General features: G+C 40.2%; 1 protein-coding gene across 7 annotated transcripts in view; it reads right to left on the reverse strand.

The window, feature by feature from the left end:
• FAM227B (family with sequence similarity 227 member B) overlaps positions 1-18,869 on the reverse strand; it is a 521,377-nt gene that overhangs the window by 222,285 nt on the left and 280,223 nt on the right. For all 7 annotated transcript variants that reach the window (XM_038009969.2, XM_073012157.1, XM_073012160.1 and 4 more), the window contains one exon: positions 15,372-15,498. In XM_038009969.2, coding sequence (XP_037865897.2) covers positions 15,372-15,498 — 127 coding nt within the window. The remainder of the gene's footprint in view (positions 1-15,371; positions 15,499-18,869) is intronic.

The raw sequence follows: 18,869 nt of genomic DNA on the forward strand, positions 1-18,869 counted from the left end.
GACCTGTCTTAGAGTTCACAGATTCTTTCTTCTGCTTGATCAAGTCTGCTGTTGACACTGTCTATTGCATTTTTTATTTCATTCACTGTATTCTTAAGCTCCAGAGTTCTGTTTTTTTAAATTTCTATTTCTTTCTTTTTTTTTTTTAAATTTATTTATTATTATTAAACTTCAAGTTGTAGGGTACATGTGCACAACGTGCAGGTTTGCTACATATGTATACTTGTGCCATGTTGGTGTGCTGCACCCATCAACTCGTCATTTACATCAGGTATAACTCCCAATGCAATCCCTCCCCCCTCCCCCCTCCCCATGATAGGCCCCGGTGTGTGATGTTCCCCTTCCCGAGTCCAAGTGATCTCATTGTTCAGTTCCCACCTACGAGTGAGAACATGCGGTGTTTGGTTTTCTGTTCTTGTGATAGTTTGCTAAGAATGATGGTTTCCAGCTGCATCCATGTCCCTACAAAGGACACAAACTCATCCTTTTTTATGGCTGCATAGTATTCCATGGTGTATATGTGCCACATTTTCTTAATCCAATCTGTCACTGATGGACATTTGGGTTGATTCCAAGTCTTTGCTATTGTGAATAGTGCCGCAATAAACATACGTGTGCATGTGTCCTTATAGCAGCATAATTTATAATCCTTTGGGTATATACCCAGTAATGGGATGGCTGGGTCATATGGTACATCTAGTTCTAGATCCTTGAGGAATCGCCATACTGTTTTCCATAATGGTTGAACTAGTTTACAATCCCACCAACAGTGTAAAAGTGTTCCTATTTCTCCACATCCTCTCCAGCACCTGTTGTTTCCTGACTTTTGAATGATCGCCATTCTAACTGGTGTGAGATGGTATCTCATTGTGGTTTTGATTTGCATTTCTCTGATGGCCAGTGATGATGAGCATTTTTTCATGTGTCTGTTGGCTGTATGAATGTCTTCTTTTGAGAAATGTCTGTTCATATCCTTTGCCCACTTTTTGATGGGGTTGTTTGTTTTTTTCTTGTAAATTTGTTTGAGTTCTTTGTAGGTTCTGGATATTAGCCCTTTGTCAGATGAGTAGATTGCAAAAATTTTCTCCCATTCTGTAGGTTGCCTGCTCACTCTGATGGTAGTTTCTTTTGCTGTGCAGAAGCTCTTTAGTTTGATGAGATCCCATTTGTCAATTTTGGCTTTTGCTGCCGTTGCTTTTGGTGTTTTAGACATGAAGTCTTTGCCCATGCCTATGTCCTGAATGGTACTACCTAGGTTTTCCTCTAGGATTTTTATGGTATTAGGTCTAACATTTAAGTCTCTAATCCATCTTGAATTAATTTTCGTATAAGGAGTAAGGAAAGGATCCAGTTTCAGCTTTCTACTTATGGCTAGCCAGTTTTCCCAGCACCATTTATTAAATAGGGAATCCTTTCCCCATTTCTTGTTTCTCTCAGGTTTGTCAAAGATCAGATGGCTGTACATGTGTGGTATTATTTCTGAGGACTCTGTTCTGTTCCATTGGTCTATATCTCTGTTTTGGTACCAGTACCATGCTGTTTTGGTTACTGTAGCCTCGTAGTATAGTTTGAAGTCAGGTAGCGTGATGCCTCCAGCTTTGTTCTTTTGACTTAGGATTGTCTTGGAGATGCGGGCTCTTTTTTGGTTCCATATGAACTTTAAAGCAGTTTTTTCCAATTCTGTGAAGAAGCTCATTGGTAGCTTGATGGGGATGGCATTGAATCTATAAATTACCTTGGGCAGTATGGCCATTTTCACGATATTGATTCTTCCTATCCATGAGCATGGTATGTTCTTCCATTTGTTTGTGTCCTCTTTGATTTCACTGAGCAGTGGTTTGTAGTTCTCCTTGAAGAGGTCCTTTACATCCCTTGTAAGTTGGATTCCTAGGTATTTTATTCTCTTTGAAGCAATTGTGAATGGAAGTTCATTCCTGATTTGGCTCTCTGTTTGACTGTCACTGGTGTATAAGAATGCTTGCGATTTTTGCACATTAATTTTGTATCCTGAGACTTTGCTGAAGTTGCTGATCAGCTTAAGGAGATTTTGGGCTGAGACAATGGGGTTTTCTAAATATACAATCATGTCGTCTGCAAACAGGGACAATTTGACTTCTTCTTTTCCTAACTGAATCCCCTTGATTTCTTTCTCTTGCCTGATTGCCCTAGCCAGAACTTCCAACACTATGTTGAATAGGAGTGGTGAGAGAGGGCATCCCTGTCTTGTGCCAGTTTTCAAAGGGAATTTTTCCAGTTTTTGCCCATTCAGTATGATATTGGCTGTGGGTTTGTCATAAATAGCTCTTATTATTTTGAGGTACGTTCCATCAATACCGAATTTCTTGAGCGTTTTTAGCATGAAGGGCTGTTGAATTTTGTCAAAAGCCTTTTCTGCATCTATTGAGATAATGATGTGGTTCTTGTCTTTGGTTCTGTTTATATGCTGGATTATGTTTATTGATTTGCGAATGTTGAACCAGACTTGCATCCCAGGGATGAAGCCCACTTGATCATGGTGGATAAGCTTTTTGATGTGCTGCTGAATCCGGTTTGCCAGTATTTTATTGAGGATTTTTGCATCGATGTTCATCAGGGATATTGGTCTAAAATTCTCTTTTTTTGTTGTGTCTCTGCCAGGCTTTGGTATCAGGATGATGTTGGCCTCATAAAATGAGTTAGGGAGGATTCCCTCTTTTTCTATTGATTGGAATAGTTTCAGAAGGAATGGTACCAGCTCCTCCTTGTACCTCTGGTAGAATTCAGCTGTGAATCCATCTGGTCCTGGACTTTTTTTGGTTGGTAGGCTATTAATTATTGCCTCAATTTCAGAGCCTACTATTGGTCTATTCAGGGATTCAACTTCTTCCTGGTTTAGTCTTGGAAGAGTGTAAGTGTCCAGGAAATTATCCATTTCTTCTAGATTTTCCAGTTTATTTGCATAGAGGTGTTTATAGTATTCTCTGATGGTAGTTTGTATTTCTGTGGGGTCGGTGGTGATATCCCCTTTATCATTTTTAATTGCGTCGATTTGATTCTTCTCTCTTTTCTTCTTTATTAGTCTTGCTAGTGGTCTGTCAATTTTGTTGATCTTTTCAAAAAACCAACTCCTGGATTCATTGATTTTTTGGAGGGTTTTTTGTGTCTCTATCTCCTTCAGTTCTGCTCTGATCTTAGTTATTTCTTGCCTTCTGCTAGCTTTCGAATGTGTTTGCTCTTGCTTCTCTAGTTCTTTTAATTGCGATGTTAGAGTGTCAATTTTAGATCTTTCCTGCTTTCTCTTGTGGGCATTTAGTGCTATAAATTTCCCTCTACACACTGCTTTAAATGTGTCCCAGAGATTCTGGTATGTTGTATCTTTGTTCTCATTGGTTTCAAAGAACATCTTTATTTCTGCCTTCATTTCGTTATGTACCCAGTAGTCATTCAGGAGCAGGTTGTTCAGTTTCCATGTAGTTGAGCGGTTTTGATTGAGTTTCTTAGTCCTGAGTTCTAATTTGATTGCACTGTGGTCTGAGAGACAGTTTGTTATAATTTCTGTTCTTGTACATTGGCTGAGGAGTGCTTTACTTCCAATTACGTGGTCAATTTTGGAGTAAGTACGATGTGGTGCTGAGAAGAATGTATATTCTGTTGATTTGGGGTGGAGAGTTCTATAGATGTCTATTAGGTCTGCTTGCTGCAGAGATGAGTTCAATTCCTGGATATCCTTGTTAACTTTCTGTCTCGTTGATCTGTCTAATGTTGACAGTGGAGTGTTGAAGTCTCCCATTATTATTGTATGGGAGTCTAAGTCTCTTTGTAAGTCTCTAAGGACTTGCTTTATGAATCTGGGTGCTCCTGTATTGGGTGCATATATATTTAGGATAGTTAGCTCTTCCTGTTGAATTGATCCCTTTACCATTATGTAATGGCCTTCTTTGTCTCTTTTGATCTTTGATGGTTTAAAGTCTGTTTTATCAGAGACTAGTATTGCAACCCCCGCTTTTTTGTGTTCTCCATTTGCTTGGTAAATCTTCCTCCATCCCTTTATTTTGAGCCTATGTATGTCTCTGCGTGTGAGATGGGTCTCCTGAATACAGCAGACTGATGGGTCTTGACTCTTTATCCAGTTTGACAGTCTGTGTCTTTTAATTGGAGCATTTAGTCCATTTACATTTAAGGTTAAGATTGTTATGTGTGAACTTGATCCTGCCATTATGATATTAACTGGTTATTTTGCTCGTTAGTTGATGCAGTTTCTTCCTAGCCTTGATGGTCTTTACATTTTGGCATGTTTTTGCAATGGCTGGTACCGGTTGTTCCTTTCCATGTTTAGTGCTTCCTTCAGGGTCTCTTGTAAGGCAGGCCTAGTGGTGACAAAATCTCTAAGCATTTGCTTATCTGTAAAGGATTTTATTTCTCCTTCACTTATGAAACTTAGTTTGGCTGGATATAAAATTCTGGGTTTAAAATTCTTTTCTTTAAGAATGTTGAATATTGGCCCCCACTCTCTTCTGGCTTGAAGAGTTTCTGCCGAGAGATCTGCTGTTAGTCTGATGGGCTTCCCTTTGTGGGTAACCCGACCTTTCTCTCTGGCTGCCCTGAAGATTTTTTCCTTCATTTCAACTTTGGTGAATCTCGCAATTATGTGTCTTGGAGTTGCTCTTCTCGAGGAGTATCTTTGCGGCGTTCTCTGTATTTCCTGGATTTGAATGTTGGCCTGCCCTACTAGGTTGGGGAAGTTCTCCTGGATGATATCCTGAAGAGTGTTTTCCAACTTGGTTCCATTTTCCCCCTCACTTTCAGGCACCCCAATCAGACGTAGATTTGGTCTTTTTACATAATCCCATACTTCTTGCAGGCTTTGTTCATTTCTTTTTCTTCTTTTTTCTTTTGGTTTCTCTTCTCGCTTCATTTCATTCATTTGATCCTCCATCGCTGACATTCTTTCTTCCAGTTGATCGAGTCGGTTACTGAAGCTTGTTCATTTGTCACGTATTTCTCATGCCATGGTTTTCGTCTCTTTCATTTCGTTTGTGAGCTTCTCTGCATTAATTACTCTAGCCATCAATTCTTCCACTTTTTTTTCAAGATTTTTAGTTTCTTTGCGCTGGGTACGTAATTCCTCCTTTAGCTCTGAGAAATTTGATGGACTGAAGCCTTCTTCTCTCATCTCGTCGAAGTCATTCTCCGTCCAGCTTTGATCCGTTGCTGGCGATGAGCTGCGCTCCTTTGCCGGGGGAGATGCGCTCTTATTTTTTGAATTTCCAGCTTTTCTGCCCTGCTTTTTCCCCATCTTTGTGGTTTTATCTGCCTCTGGTCTTTGATGATGGTGATGTACTGATGGGGTTTTGGTGTAGGTGTCTTTCCTGTTTGATAGTTTTCCTTCTAACAGTCAGGATCCTCAGCTGTAGGTTGTAGCTGTAGGAGATTGCTTGAGGTCCACTCCAGACCCTGTTTGCCTGGGTATCAGCAGCAGAGGCTGCAGAAGATAGAATATTTCTGAACAGCAAGTGTACCTGTCTGATTCTTGCTTTGGAAGCTTCCTCTCAGGGGTGTACTCCACCCTGTGAGGTGTGGCGTGTCAGACTGCCCCTAGTGGGGGATGTCTCCCAGTTAGGCTACTCAGGGGTCAGGGACCCACTTGAGCAGGGAGTCTGTCCCTTCTCAGATCTCAACCTCCGTGTTGGGAGATCCACTGCTCTCTTCAAAGCTGTCAGACAGAGTCGTTTGCGTCTGCAGAGCTGCTGCGTTTGTTATTGTTTACTGTGCCCTGTCCCCAGAGGTGGAGTCTACAGAGACAGGCAGGTTTCCTTGAGCTGCTGTGAGCTCCACCCAGTTCGAGCTTCCCAGCAGCTTTGTTTACCTACTTAAGCCTCAGCAATGGCGGGCGCCCCTCCCCCAGCCTCGCTGCTGCCTTGCCGGTAGATCACAGACTGCTGTGCTAGCAATGAGGGAGGCTCCATGGGTGTGGGACCCTCCCGGCCAGGTGTGGGAAATGATCTCCTGGTGTGCCTGTTTGCTTAAAGCGCAGTTTTGGGGTGGGAGTTACCCGATTTTCCAGGTGTTGTGTGTCTCAGTTCCCCTGGCTAGGAAAAGGGATTCCCTTCCCCCTTGCGCTTTCCAGGTGAGGCAATGCCTCGCCCTGCTTCAGCTCTCACTGGTCGGGCTGCAGCAGCTGACCAGCACCGATCGTCTGGCACTCCCCAGTGAGATGAACCCAATACCTCAGTTGAAAATGCAGAAATCACCAGTCTTCTGTGTCGCTGGCGCTGGGAGTTGGAGACTGGAGCTGTTCCTATTTGGCCATCTTGCTCCGCCCCCCCTGGCGTTTTTTAATAAGGTTATTTTTACTAACCACCAGAAGCTATTAACTGTTTTCACATAGTTCTTGTAAATATTTCGATCTAAATGTTATCTAATTTTTAAAACTGCTTAATGTCAGTTTTTCCTAACCAAATCACTTTTATAAGAAAATGTTTTATACCTTATGGAGGGAGGCTTTGAGAGGTAAAGACTTGAAAATAACCCTGAGAAACCACCTATGAATACACACAGGTAAGAATCTCCTGCTAGTTATATAAAAAATCAAATTAATTCAAACATAAGAAACAAAAATGAAACGACCACAGCATTCATACAAAGATACTATAAGAAAAGAACATGATGAAGGGTAGAATAATGTTCTACAGACCTTTTATGAACTGAATTGTATCTTCCCCAAAATTCATATGTTGAAGTAAATTCCTAATCTCTACTACACTTCACAATGTGACTGTATTTGGAGGTGTGATCTTTAAAGAAGTAATTAAGGTTAAATGGCATTACATGGGTAGGCTCTAATCCAATATGATTGGTGTCCTTATAAGAAGTGGGAGAGATAAATGATATGAGCAACATGGTGGATTAGGTTATATCAGCTTTTATCTCTCTCACACACACACACAAAATAGTTAGACTGCTACCCATGAACAAAAATAGTCCTAGAAGGGCTTAAACATCATGTTTAAAACCTACAGCAATACAGTACAGCAAAACCCAATAATTGCACAGAAAGGATTTCTGGGGAGATTGACATATGTGAGACATCTGGATACAGCTAGGAACAAAGAAAGGTGGAGAATATCAGAATCAGTCATGAGGCAGGTACCATTCTGGTCTCCAGTGGCCTGCTCTGCAAAGGATCCTAGCAGCCTTTTCTACTAAGGACTTCAACAGTTCCTGAGGCAGCCACACACTCCGTGCAGCTTTCACATCAGATGTCCCCTTAGTGTTCATCCTTTTTGTCTTGAGGACACTGCTGGCTCTTGCCACTGAGATGGTTAACCAACAGCCATTGCTGTTTTGACCTCCTGGAGAGAGAGAGAGACACTGCTGTGCTCCAACCTCAATAAGAAGCCACTGTTGTGCTACCCAGGGCTACTCGCATCCAAAACCGTGCATGCCACAGACTCCAGAGCCACAGACACCCTTTGCATACCCACATTCTAGGCCTCAGCTTTGTTGCAGGAGCATGCATGTCCATGTTTCATATTCCAAAGTCATTTCCACAACAAGCTAGCCTGCACCTGGGACCATGGAACCACTTTTACTCCACACATGTCTGCGCTTTAAACTCTAGCTCTACAGCTGCTCTATAAACACCTCATATGGACACCAGAGCCACTGCTGCAGCAGCTGCATCTGCATTGTGGACTCGAGAGCAACAGTAAATGTGCACATGCCCATGCTCTGGACCCCAGATCCCAGGGCAAACACCTGCACCCATGACACTGGACCCACTGCAACACCACCTCGGATTCCTGAGCTCTGCATGAATTTATTCTCCAGACCTCATTTTCTCGTTTCTCCAAAAGTTCACATGCCTCACACACCATTATTAATGCTGCTACAAAGGAACCTGCACCATAGGCACCAATGTCCCTACTGCCCCAGACCCTGGAGCCACTGACTCTTCATGTGTATTCATACTCCAAATCCTGGCACCATGGCCACTTTGTGGGCACTGGACATCAGACACTGATGCCACCACCACCACGAGGATGCCCACAAACTGAACCTGGCATTTTTAGGAATATCTGTGGGCATGAATTCCACTATGGGAGAAAAAGAGATTAGTAAGATCCCAGCAGCCTTTCTAACTGAAGACCCTAACAACCCTCACAGCCGTCGCAAACACCGCTAGCCTTGGCGACTGAGGATGCTGCAATTTTCACTGATGCTAACTTCATCTGACAGAGCTGCATGCGGAGTGTAAGCTGTTGCATGCTCACCAAGCCAGAAACATGACACCTCACCTAGCCAATGCCTTCACATCCACCCATAGTTGAAGCTCTTTCCCCACCAAAACCAACATGTAAATTCTGGAAGAGGTGACTGCACCATCAAATGTGCAGACATTAATGCAAAGCAAAAAGAAACAAGGAAAACAAAGAAACATGATACTACCAACAGAATGCAATAATTTTCTAGTAACCCAAAATAAATGGATACTCAATAATTTCCTGATAAAGAATTCAAAATAATTGCTTTAAGGAAACTAAGTGAACTAAAAGAGAACACAGATAGACAACTAAACAATAGAAAAAGATACTTGAACAAAATGAGATCAATCAAGAAATAGAAATTTAAGAGGCGGAGCAAGATGGCCGAATAGGAACAGCTCCAGTCTCCAACTCCCAGCGCGAGCGACACAGAAGACCGGCGATTTCTGCATTTTCAACTGAGGTACTGGGTTCATCTCACTGGGGAGTGCCAGACGATCGGTGCTGGTCAGCTGCTGCAGCCCGACCAGCGAGAGCTGAAGCAGGGCGAGGCATTGCCTCACCTGGAAAGCGCAAGGGGGAAGGGAATCCCTTTTCCTAGCCAGGGGAACTGAGACACACAACACCTGGAAAATCGGGTAACTCCCACCCCAATACTGCGCTTTAAGCAGACAGGCACACCAGGAGATCATTTCCCACACCTGGCCGGGAGGGTCCCACACCCATGGAGCCTCCCTCATTGCTAGCACAGCAGTCTGTGATCTACCGGCAAGGCAGCAGCGAGGCTGGGGGAGGGGCGCCCGCCATTGCTGAGGCTTAAGTAGGTAAACAAAGCTGCTGGGAAGCTCGAACTGGGTGGAGCTCACAGCAGCTCAAGGAAACCTGCCTGTCTCTGTAGACTCCGCCTCTGGGGACAGGGCACAGTAAATAATAACAAACGCAGCAGCTCTGCAGACGCAAACGACTCTGTCTGACAGCTTTGAAGAGAGCAGTGGATCTCCTAACACGGAGGTTGAGATCTGAGAAGGGACAGACTCCCTGCTCAAGTGGGTCCCTGACCCCTGAGTAGCCTAACTGGGAGACATCCCCCACTAGGGGCAGTCTGACACCCCACACCTCACAGGGTGGAGTACACCCCTGAGAGGAAGATTCCAAAGCAAGAATCAGACAGGTACACTCGCTGTTCAGAAATATTCTATCTTCTGCAGCCTCTGCTGCTGATACCCAGGCAAACAGGGTCTGGAGTGGACCTCAAGCAATCTCCTACAGCTACAACCTACAGCTGAGGATCCTGACTGTTAGAAGGAAAGCTATCAAACAGGAAGGACACCTACACCAAAACCCCATCAGTACATCACCATCATCAAAGACCTGAGGCAGATAAAACCACAAAGATGGGGAAAAAGCAGGGCAGAAAAGCTGGAAATTCAAAAAATAAGAGCGCATCTCCCCCGGCAAAGGAGCGCAGCTCATCGCCAGCAATGGATCAAAGCTGGACGGAGAATGACTTCGACGAGATGAGAGAAGAAGGCTTCAGTCCATCAAATTTCTCAGAGCTAAAGGAGGAATTATGTACCCAGCGCAAAGAAACTAAAAATCTTGAAAAAAAAGTGGAAGAATTGATGGCTAGAGTAATTAATGCAGAGAAGCTCACAAACGAAATGAAAGAGACGAAAACCATGGCACGAGAAATACGTGACAAATGCACAAGCTTCAGTAACCGTCTCGATCAACTGGAAGAAAGAATGTCAGCGATGGAGGATCAAATGAATGAAATGAAGCGAGAAGAGAAACCAAAAGAAAAAAGAAGAAAAAGAAATGAACAAAGCCTGCAAGAAGTATGGGATTATGTAAAAAGACCAAATCTACGTCTGATTGGGGTGCCTGAAAGTGAGGGGGAAAATGGAACCAAGTTGGAAAACACTCTTCAGGATATCATCCAGGAGAACTTCCCCAACCTAGTAGGGCAGGCCAACATTCAAATCCAGGAAATACAGAGAACGCCACAAAGATACTCCTCGAGAAGAGCAACTCCAAGACACATAATTGCCAGATTCACCAAAGTTGAAATGAAGGAAAAAATCTTCAGGGCAGCCAGAGAGAAAGGTCGGGTTACCCACAAAGGGAAGCCCATCAGACTAACAGCAGATCTCTCGGCAGAAACTCTTCAAGCCAGAAGAGAGTGGGGGCCAATATTCAACATTCTTAAAGAAAAGAATTTTAAACCCAGAATTTTATATCCAGCCAAACTAAGTTTCATAAGTGAAGGAGAAATAAAATCCTTTACAGATAAGCAAATGCTTAGAGATTTTGTCACCACTAGGCCTGCCTTACAAGAGACCCTGAAGGAAGCACTAAACATGGAAAGGAACAACCGGTACCAGCCATTGCAAAAACATGCCAAAATGTAAAGACCATCAAGGCTAGGAAGAAACTGCATCAACTAACGAGCAAAATAACCAGTTAATATCATAATGGCAGGATCAAGTTCACACATAACAATCTTAACCTTAAATGTAAATGGACTAAATGCTCCAATTAAAAGACACAGACTGTCAAACTGGATAAAGAGTCAAGACCCATCAGTCTGCTGTATTCAGGAGACCCATCTCACACGCAGAGACATACATAGGCTCAAAATAAAGGGATGGAGGAAGATTTACCAAGCAAATGGAGAACACAAAAAAGCGGGGGTTGCAATACTAGTCTCTGATAAAACAGACTTTAAACCATCAAAGATCAAAAGAGACAAAGAAGGCCATTACATAATGGTAAAGGGATCAATTCAACAGGAAGAGCTAACTATCCTAAATATATATGCACCCAATACAGGAGCACCCAGATTCATAAAGCAAGTCCTTAGAGACTTACAAAGAGACTTAGACTCCCATACAATAATAATGGGAGACTTCAACACTCCACTGTCAACATTAGACAGATCAACGAGACAGAAAGTTAACAAGGATATCCAGGAATTGAACTCATCTCTGCAGCAAGCAGACCTAATAGACATCTATAGAACTCTCCACCCCAAATCAACAGAATATACATTCTTCTCAGCACCACATCGTACTTACTCCAAAATTGACCACGTAATTGGAAGTAAAGCACTCCTCAGCCAATGTACAAGAACAGAAATTATAACAAACTGTCTCTCAGACCACAGTGCAATCAAATTAGAACTCAGGACTAAGAAACTCAATCAAAACCGCTCAACTACATGGAAACTGAACAACCTGCTCCTGAATGACTACTGGGTACATAACGAAATGAAGGCAGAAATAAAGATGTTCTTTGAAACCAATGAGAACAAAGATACAACATACCAGAATCTCTGGGACACATTTAAAGCAGTGTGTAGAGGGAAATTTATAGCACTAAATGCCCACAAGAGAAAGCAGGAAAGATCTAAAATTGACACTCTAACATCGCAATTAAAAGAACTAGAGAAGCAAGAGCAAACACATTCGAAAGCTAGCAGAAGGCAAGAAATAACTAAGATCAGAGCAGAACTGAAGGAGATAGAGACACAAAAAACCCTCCAAAAAATCAATGAATCCAGGAGTTGGTTTTTTGAAAAGATCAACAAAATTGACAGACCACTAGCAAGACTAATAAAGAAGAAAAGAGAGAAGAATCAAATCGACGCAATTAAAAATGATAAAGGGGATATCACCACCGACCCCACAGAAATACAAACTACCATCAGAGAATACTATAAACAGCTCTATGCAAATAAACTGGAAAATCTAGAAGAAATGGATAATTTCCTGGACACTTACACTCTTCCAAGACTAAACCAGGAAGAAGTTGAATCCCTGAATAGACCAATAGTAGGCTCTGAAATTGAGGCAATAATTAATAGCCTACCAACCAAAAAAAGTCCAGGACCAGATGGATTCACAGCTGAATTCTACCAGAGGTACAAGGAGGAGCTGGTACCATTCCTTCTGAAACTATTCCAATCAATAGAAAAAGAGGGAATCCTCCCTAACTCATTTTATGAGGCCAACATCATCCTGATACCAAAGCCTGGCAGAGACACAACAAAAAAAGAGAATTTTAGACCAATATCCCTGATGAACATCGATGCAAAAATCCTCAATAAAATACTGGCAAACCGGATTCAGCAGCACATCAAAAAGCTTATCCACCATGATCAAGTGGGCTTCATCCCTGGGATGCAAGTCTGGTTCAACATTCGCAAATCAATAAACATAATCCAGCATATAAACAGAACCAAAGACAAGAACCACATCATTATCTCAATAGATGCAGAAAAGGCTTTTGACAAAATTCAACAGCCCTTCATGCTAAAAACGCTCAAGAAATTCGGTATTGATGGAACGTACCTCAAAATAATAAGAGCTATTTATGACAAACCCACAGCCAATATCATACTGAATGGGCAAAAACTGGAAAAATTCCCTTTGAAAACTGGCACAAGACAGGGATGCCCTCTCTCACCACTCCTATTCAACATAGTGTTGGAAGTTCTGGCTAGGGCAATCAGGCAAGAGAAAGAAATCAAGGGGATTCAGTTAGGAAAAGAAGAAGTCAAATTGTCCCTGTTTGCAGACGACATGATTGTATATTTAGAAAACCCCATTGTCTCAGCCCAAAATCTCCTTAAGCTGATCAGCAACTTCAGCAAAGTCTCAGGATACAAAATTAATGTGCAAAAATCGCAAGCATTCTTATACACCAGTGACAGTCAAACAGAGAGCCAAATCAGGAATGAACTTCCATTCACAATTGCTTCAAAGAGAATAAAATACCTAGGAATCCAACTTACAAGGGATGTAAAGGACCTCTTCAAGGAGAACTACAAACCACTGCTCAGTGAAATCAAAGAGGACACAAACAAATGGAAGAACATACCATGCTCATGGATAGGAAGAATCAATATCGTGAAAATGGCCATACTGCCCAAGGTAATTTATAGATTCAATGCCATCCCCATCAAGCTACCAATGAGCTTCTTCACAGAATTGGAAAAAACTGCTTTAAAGTTCATATGGAACCAAAAAAGAGCCCGCATCTCCAAGACAATCCTAAGTCAAAAGAACAAAGCTGGAGGCATCACGCTACCTGACTTCAAACTATACTACGAGGCTACAGTAACCAAAACAGCATGGTACTGGTACCAAAACAGAGATATAGACCAATGGAACAGAACAGAGTCCTCAGAAATAATACCACACATGTACAGCCATCTGATCTTTGACAAACCTGAGAGAAACAAGAAATGGGGAAAGGATTCCCTATTTAATAAATGGTGCTGGGAAAACTGGCTAGCCATAAGTAGAAAGCTGAAACTGGATCCTTTCCTTACTCCTTATACGAAAATTAATTCAAGATGGATTAGAGACTTAAATGTTAGACCTAATACCATAAAAATCCTAGAGGAAAACCTAGGTAGTACCATTCAGGACATAGGCATGGGCAAAGACTTCATGTCTAAAACACCAAAAGCAACGGCAGCAAAAGCCAAAATTGACAAATGGGATCTCATCAAACTAAAGAGCTTCTGCACAGCAAAAGAAACTACCATCAGAGTGAGCAGGCAACCTACAGAATGGGAGAAAATTTTTGCAATCTACTCATCTGACAAAGGGCTAATATCCAGAACCTACAAAGAACTCAAACAAATTTACAAGAAAAAAACAAACAACCCCATCAAAAAGTGGGCAAAGGATATGAACAGACATTTCTCAAAAGAAGACATTCATACAGCCAACAGACACATGAAAAAATGCTCATCATCACTGGCCATCAGAGAAATGCAAATCAAAACCACAATGAGATACCATCTCACACCAGTTAGAATGGCGATCATTCAAAAGTCAGGAAACAACAGGTGCTGGAGAGGATGTGGAGAAATAGGAACACTTTTACACTGTTGGTGGGATTGTAAACTAGTTCAACCATTATGGAAAACAGTATGGCGATTCCTCAAGGATCTAGAACTAGATGTACCATATGACCCAGCCATCCCATTACTGGGTATATACCCAAAGGATTATAAATTATGCTGCTATAAGGACACATGCACACGTATGTTTATTGCGGCACTATTCACAATAGCAAAGACTTGGAATCAACCCAAATGTCCATCAGTGACAGATTGGATTAAGAAAATGTGGCACATATACACCATGGAATACTATGCAGCCATAAAAAAGGATGAGTTTGTGTCCTTTGTAGGGACATGGATGCAGCTGGAAACCATCATTCTTAGCAAACTATCACAAGAACAGAAAACCAAACACCGCATGTTCTCACTCGTAGGCGGGAACTGAACAATGAGATCACTTGGACTCGGGAAGGGGAACATCACACACCGGGGCCTATCATGGGGAGGGGGGAGGGGGGAGGGATTGCATTGGGAGTTATACCTGATGTAAATGACGAGTTGATGGGTGCAGCACACCAACATGGCACAAGTGTACATATGTAGCAAACCTGCACGTTGTGCACATGTACCCTACAACTTGAAGTTTAATAATAATAAATAAATTAAAAAAAAAAAAAAAAAAAAAAAACGCCAGGAGGTCATTCCAGGAAAATGAAACTATATTTCTCAACCTTAGTTTTAAACCCTAGTACTTAAATCTCTTGATAAATGTTCTAGGATTGAGTTTTACTTTCCTTTAGCTTTTCAATCCTACCATTTTCACCTACACAGTGATTAAAAAACAGGTTTTCCTTGATTAATGTTCTCTGAGAAATTAAATTATTTCTAGATTTTTTCCTAAATAATATTATTTGCTAATTAAATATAAGTAGTATTCTAAAAGCAGTTTAAAACATGTATGGTCCAAATATAGTATATACATGGTATGACTTTATTTCTGTGACATTTCCATAATAATTTTCCATAATATTTCCATAATAATTCCATTGCTTATAAGATATTGGCTTCTAAATTTAATAAGTAATTAATTATGGTAAAATGAAATTTTCAGAAGAAAGTAAAGAACATTTATTTTAACACATGGGTATTGCTATGGCACGCTTTGTGAGAAAAAGAACTACCAATATTTTTGGATGGAATAAATAAAATACTGCAACCCCAAAATTTTAGAAACCAAAACAATGATCAATATTTAAATGATATATTCATACCTGAACACCAAAGAAAAATGGTATTCCCTAGATCTTCTTTAAATTCATCATTAAAGAGGTAACTAGATTCTGGAAATGCTTCATGGAATGTTGCATATATGGCTTGTGCCAAACAATCAGGATATATCTACCAAAATAAAATCATATCAGATTAATTTTATATTTTTAAATTTTAATATATGTCAGCTGCCAAAGAAATTATTTTTTAAATTTGCCTTACAATTTATTAACCAAATAAAAATTCGCCATTTTTTAAATTCTAAAATCACATTTATATAAATTAATGTACATCACTATGCCTGATAGCTAAATTTGAACTCGAATATGTTTCAGTAAGGAGCAATGCCACCCTCTCCACTCCCTCCAACCACCTGGAAATTAAATTTCTTTGGTTTCCTTATGATTTTAAATTTTAGTTTTTAAAACTAGGTACACGCTTATTTAATATTTTTAACTTTCATTTTATCTTCAAGGGTACATGTGCAGGTTTCTTATATAGTCAAATTGCACGTTAAGGAGGTTTTGTGAACAGATTATTTCTTTTTATAAACACTAGTACAATTTATTGAGAAAGTAAGTCTGAGTCACAGGCAGTGGAGGGAGAAGATGATTAAATTATTGGGTTGGATTGTTGTTGTTGTTTTAAAAATTTATTTTGATTTCAATAGTTTTTGGGGAACAGGTGGTGTCTGATTGCACAGAAAAGTTCTTCAGTGGTGATTTCTGAGATTTTGATGCACTCATCACCTGAGCAATGCACACTGTACCCAATTTGTAGGCTTTTATCCCTCATGTCCCTCCCATTCCCATCCCCCTCCCATCCTTTCCCCTGAGTCCCCAAAGTCCATTATATGCATGCCTCTGCATTCTCATAGCTTAGCTCCCGCATATAAGTGAGACCATATGATGCTTGGCTTTCCATTCTTGAGTTACTCCACTTAGAATAATTGTCCCCAGCTCCATCCAGGTTGCTGTGAATGCCATTATTTCATTCCTTTTAATGGTTGAGTAGTATTCATATATATATACACACACCACATTTTCTTTATCCACTTGTTGGTTGGTAGGCATTTAGGCTGGTTTCATATATTTGCAATTGCAAATTGTGCTGCTATAAATATGCGTGTGCAAGTGACTTTTTCATATAATGTCTTCTTTTCCTCTAAGTAGATACCCAGTAGTGGTATTGCTGGATCAAACGGTAGTTCTACTTTTAGTTCTTTAAGGAATCCCATACTGTTTTCCATAGTTGTTTTATTAGTTTACATTACCACCAACAGTGTAAAAGTGTTCCCTTTTCACCACACCCATACCAACATACATTTTTTTGGATTTTTTAATTATGGCAATTCTTGCAGGAGTAAAATGGTATCATATTGTGGTTTTGATTTGTATTTCCCTGATAATCAGTGATGTAGAGCGTTTTTTCATATGTTTGTTGGCCATGTGTATATCTTCTTTTAAGAAATGTCTACTCATGTCCATTGTCCACTTTCTAATGGAATTATTTGTTTTTTCTTGCTGATTCGTTTGAGTTTCTTGTAGATTCTGGATATTAGTCCTTTGTCGGATGCAGTCTGCAAACATTTGCACCCACTCAGGAGCCTGTTTACTCTGCTGATTACTTCTTTTGTTGTGCAGAAGCTTTTTAGTTTAATTAAGTCTCACCTATTTGTTTTTGTTGAATTTGCTTTTGGTCTCTTGGTCACGAACTCTTTGCCTAAGCCAATGTCTAGAAGAGTTTTTCCAATGTTATCGTCTAGAATTTTTATGGTTTCAGGTCTTAGATTTAAGTCTTTGAGTCATCTTGAGTTGACTTTTGTATAAGTTAAGAGACAAGTATCCAGCTTTATTCTTCTACATGTGGCTTACCAATTTTCCCAGAACCATTTGTTAAATAGCGTCTCCTTTCCCCACCTTATGTTTTTGTTTGCTTTGTCAAAGATCAGTTGGCTCTAAGTATTTGGCTTTATTTAAGTGTTTACTATGCTGTTCCATTTGTCTACATACCTATTTTTATACTAGTACCATGGTGTTTTGGTAACATAGCCTTGTAGTATAGTTTGAAGTTGGGTAATATGATGACTCCAAATTTATTCTTTTTGCTTAGTCCTACTTTGGCTGTGTGGGCTTTTTGGTTCCATATGAATTTTAGGATTTTTTCTAGTTCTGTGAAGAAAGATGATGTTATTTTTATGGGAATTGCATTGAATTTGTAGGTTGCTTTTGGCAGTATGATCATTTTCACAAATTGATTCTACCCATCTGTGAGCATGGGATGTGTTTTTATTTGTTTGTCTCATCTATGATTTGTTTCAGCAGTGTTTTATAGTTTTCCCTGTAGAGGTCTTTCATCTCCTTGGTTAGGTATATTCCCAGGTTATTTATGTATTTATTTATTTTATATTTGCAGCTGTTGTAAAAGGGACTGAGTTCTTCATTTGATTCTCAGCTTGGTTGTTGTTGGTATATAGCAGTGCTACTTATTTGTGTATATTGATTTCGTATCCTGAAACTTTAGTGAATTTATTTGTCAGATATAGGAGATTTTTGGATGAGTCTTTAGGGTTTTCTAGGTATACAATCATATCATCAGAAAACAGTGACAGTTTGACTTCCTTTTTGCTCATTTGGATGCCCTTTATTTCATTCTCTTGTTTGATTGCTCTGGCTAGGACTTCCAGTATGTTAAATAGAAGTGGTGAAAGTGGGCATCCTTGTCTTATTCCAGTTCTCAGGGGGGAATGCTTTCAACTTCTCCCCATTCAGTATAATGTTGGCTGTGTATGTGTCATAGATGACTTTATTACCCTGAGGTATGTCTCCTCTATGCCAATTTTGCTGAGGGTTTTAATCATAAAGTGATGCTGGATTTTGCCAAATACTCTTTCTGCATCTATTGAGATAATCATATGGTTTTTAATTTTGTTTTTGTGATGTATCACATTTATTGACTTGGGTATGTTAAACCATCCCTGCATCCCTGTTATGAAACCTACTTGATCATGTTGTATTATATTTTTGACATGCTGTTGGAATCGGTGAGCTAATATTTTGTTTAGGATTTTTGCATCTATGTTCATCAAGAATATTGGTCTGTAGTTTTCTTTTTTTGTTATGTTCTTTCCTGGTTTTGGTATTAGGGTGATACTGGTTTCATAGAATGAATTATGGAGGAATCCCTCTTTCACTATCTTTTGGAATAGTTTCAGTAAAATTGGTACCAATTCTTCTTTAAATGTCTGATGGAATTCGGCTGTGAATCCATCTGATCCTGAAATTATGTTTTGGCAATTTTTAAATTAGTTTCAATCTCATTACTTGTTATTGCTCCGTTCAGAGTTTCTATTTCTTCCTGATATAATCTAGGAGAGTTGTATATTTCCTGGAATTTATCCATCTCCTTTAGATTTTGTAATTTGTGAGCATAAAGGGGTTCATAGTAGCCTCAAAAGATCTTTTGTATTTCTGTGGTATCGGTTGTAATATCTCCCATTT

Source organism: Chlorocebus sabaeus, chromosome 26 (assembly GCF_047675955.1).
Source record: "Chlorocebus sabaeus isolate Y175 chromosome 26, mChlSab1.0.hap1, whole genome shotgun sequence".
NCBI classification, from domain to species: domain Eukaryota; kingdom Metazoa; phylum Chordata; class Mammalia; order Primates; family Cercopithecidae; genus Chlorocebus; species Chlorocebus sabaeus.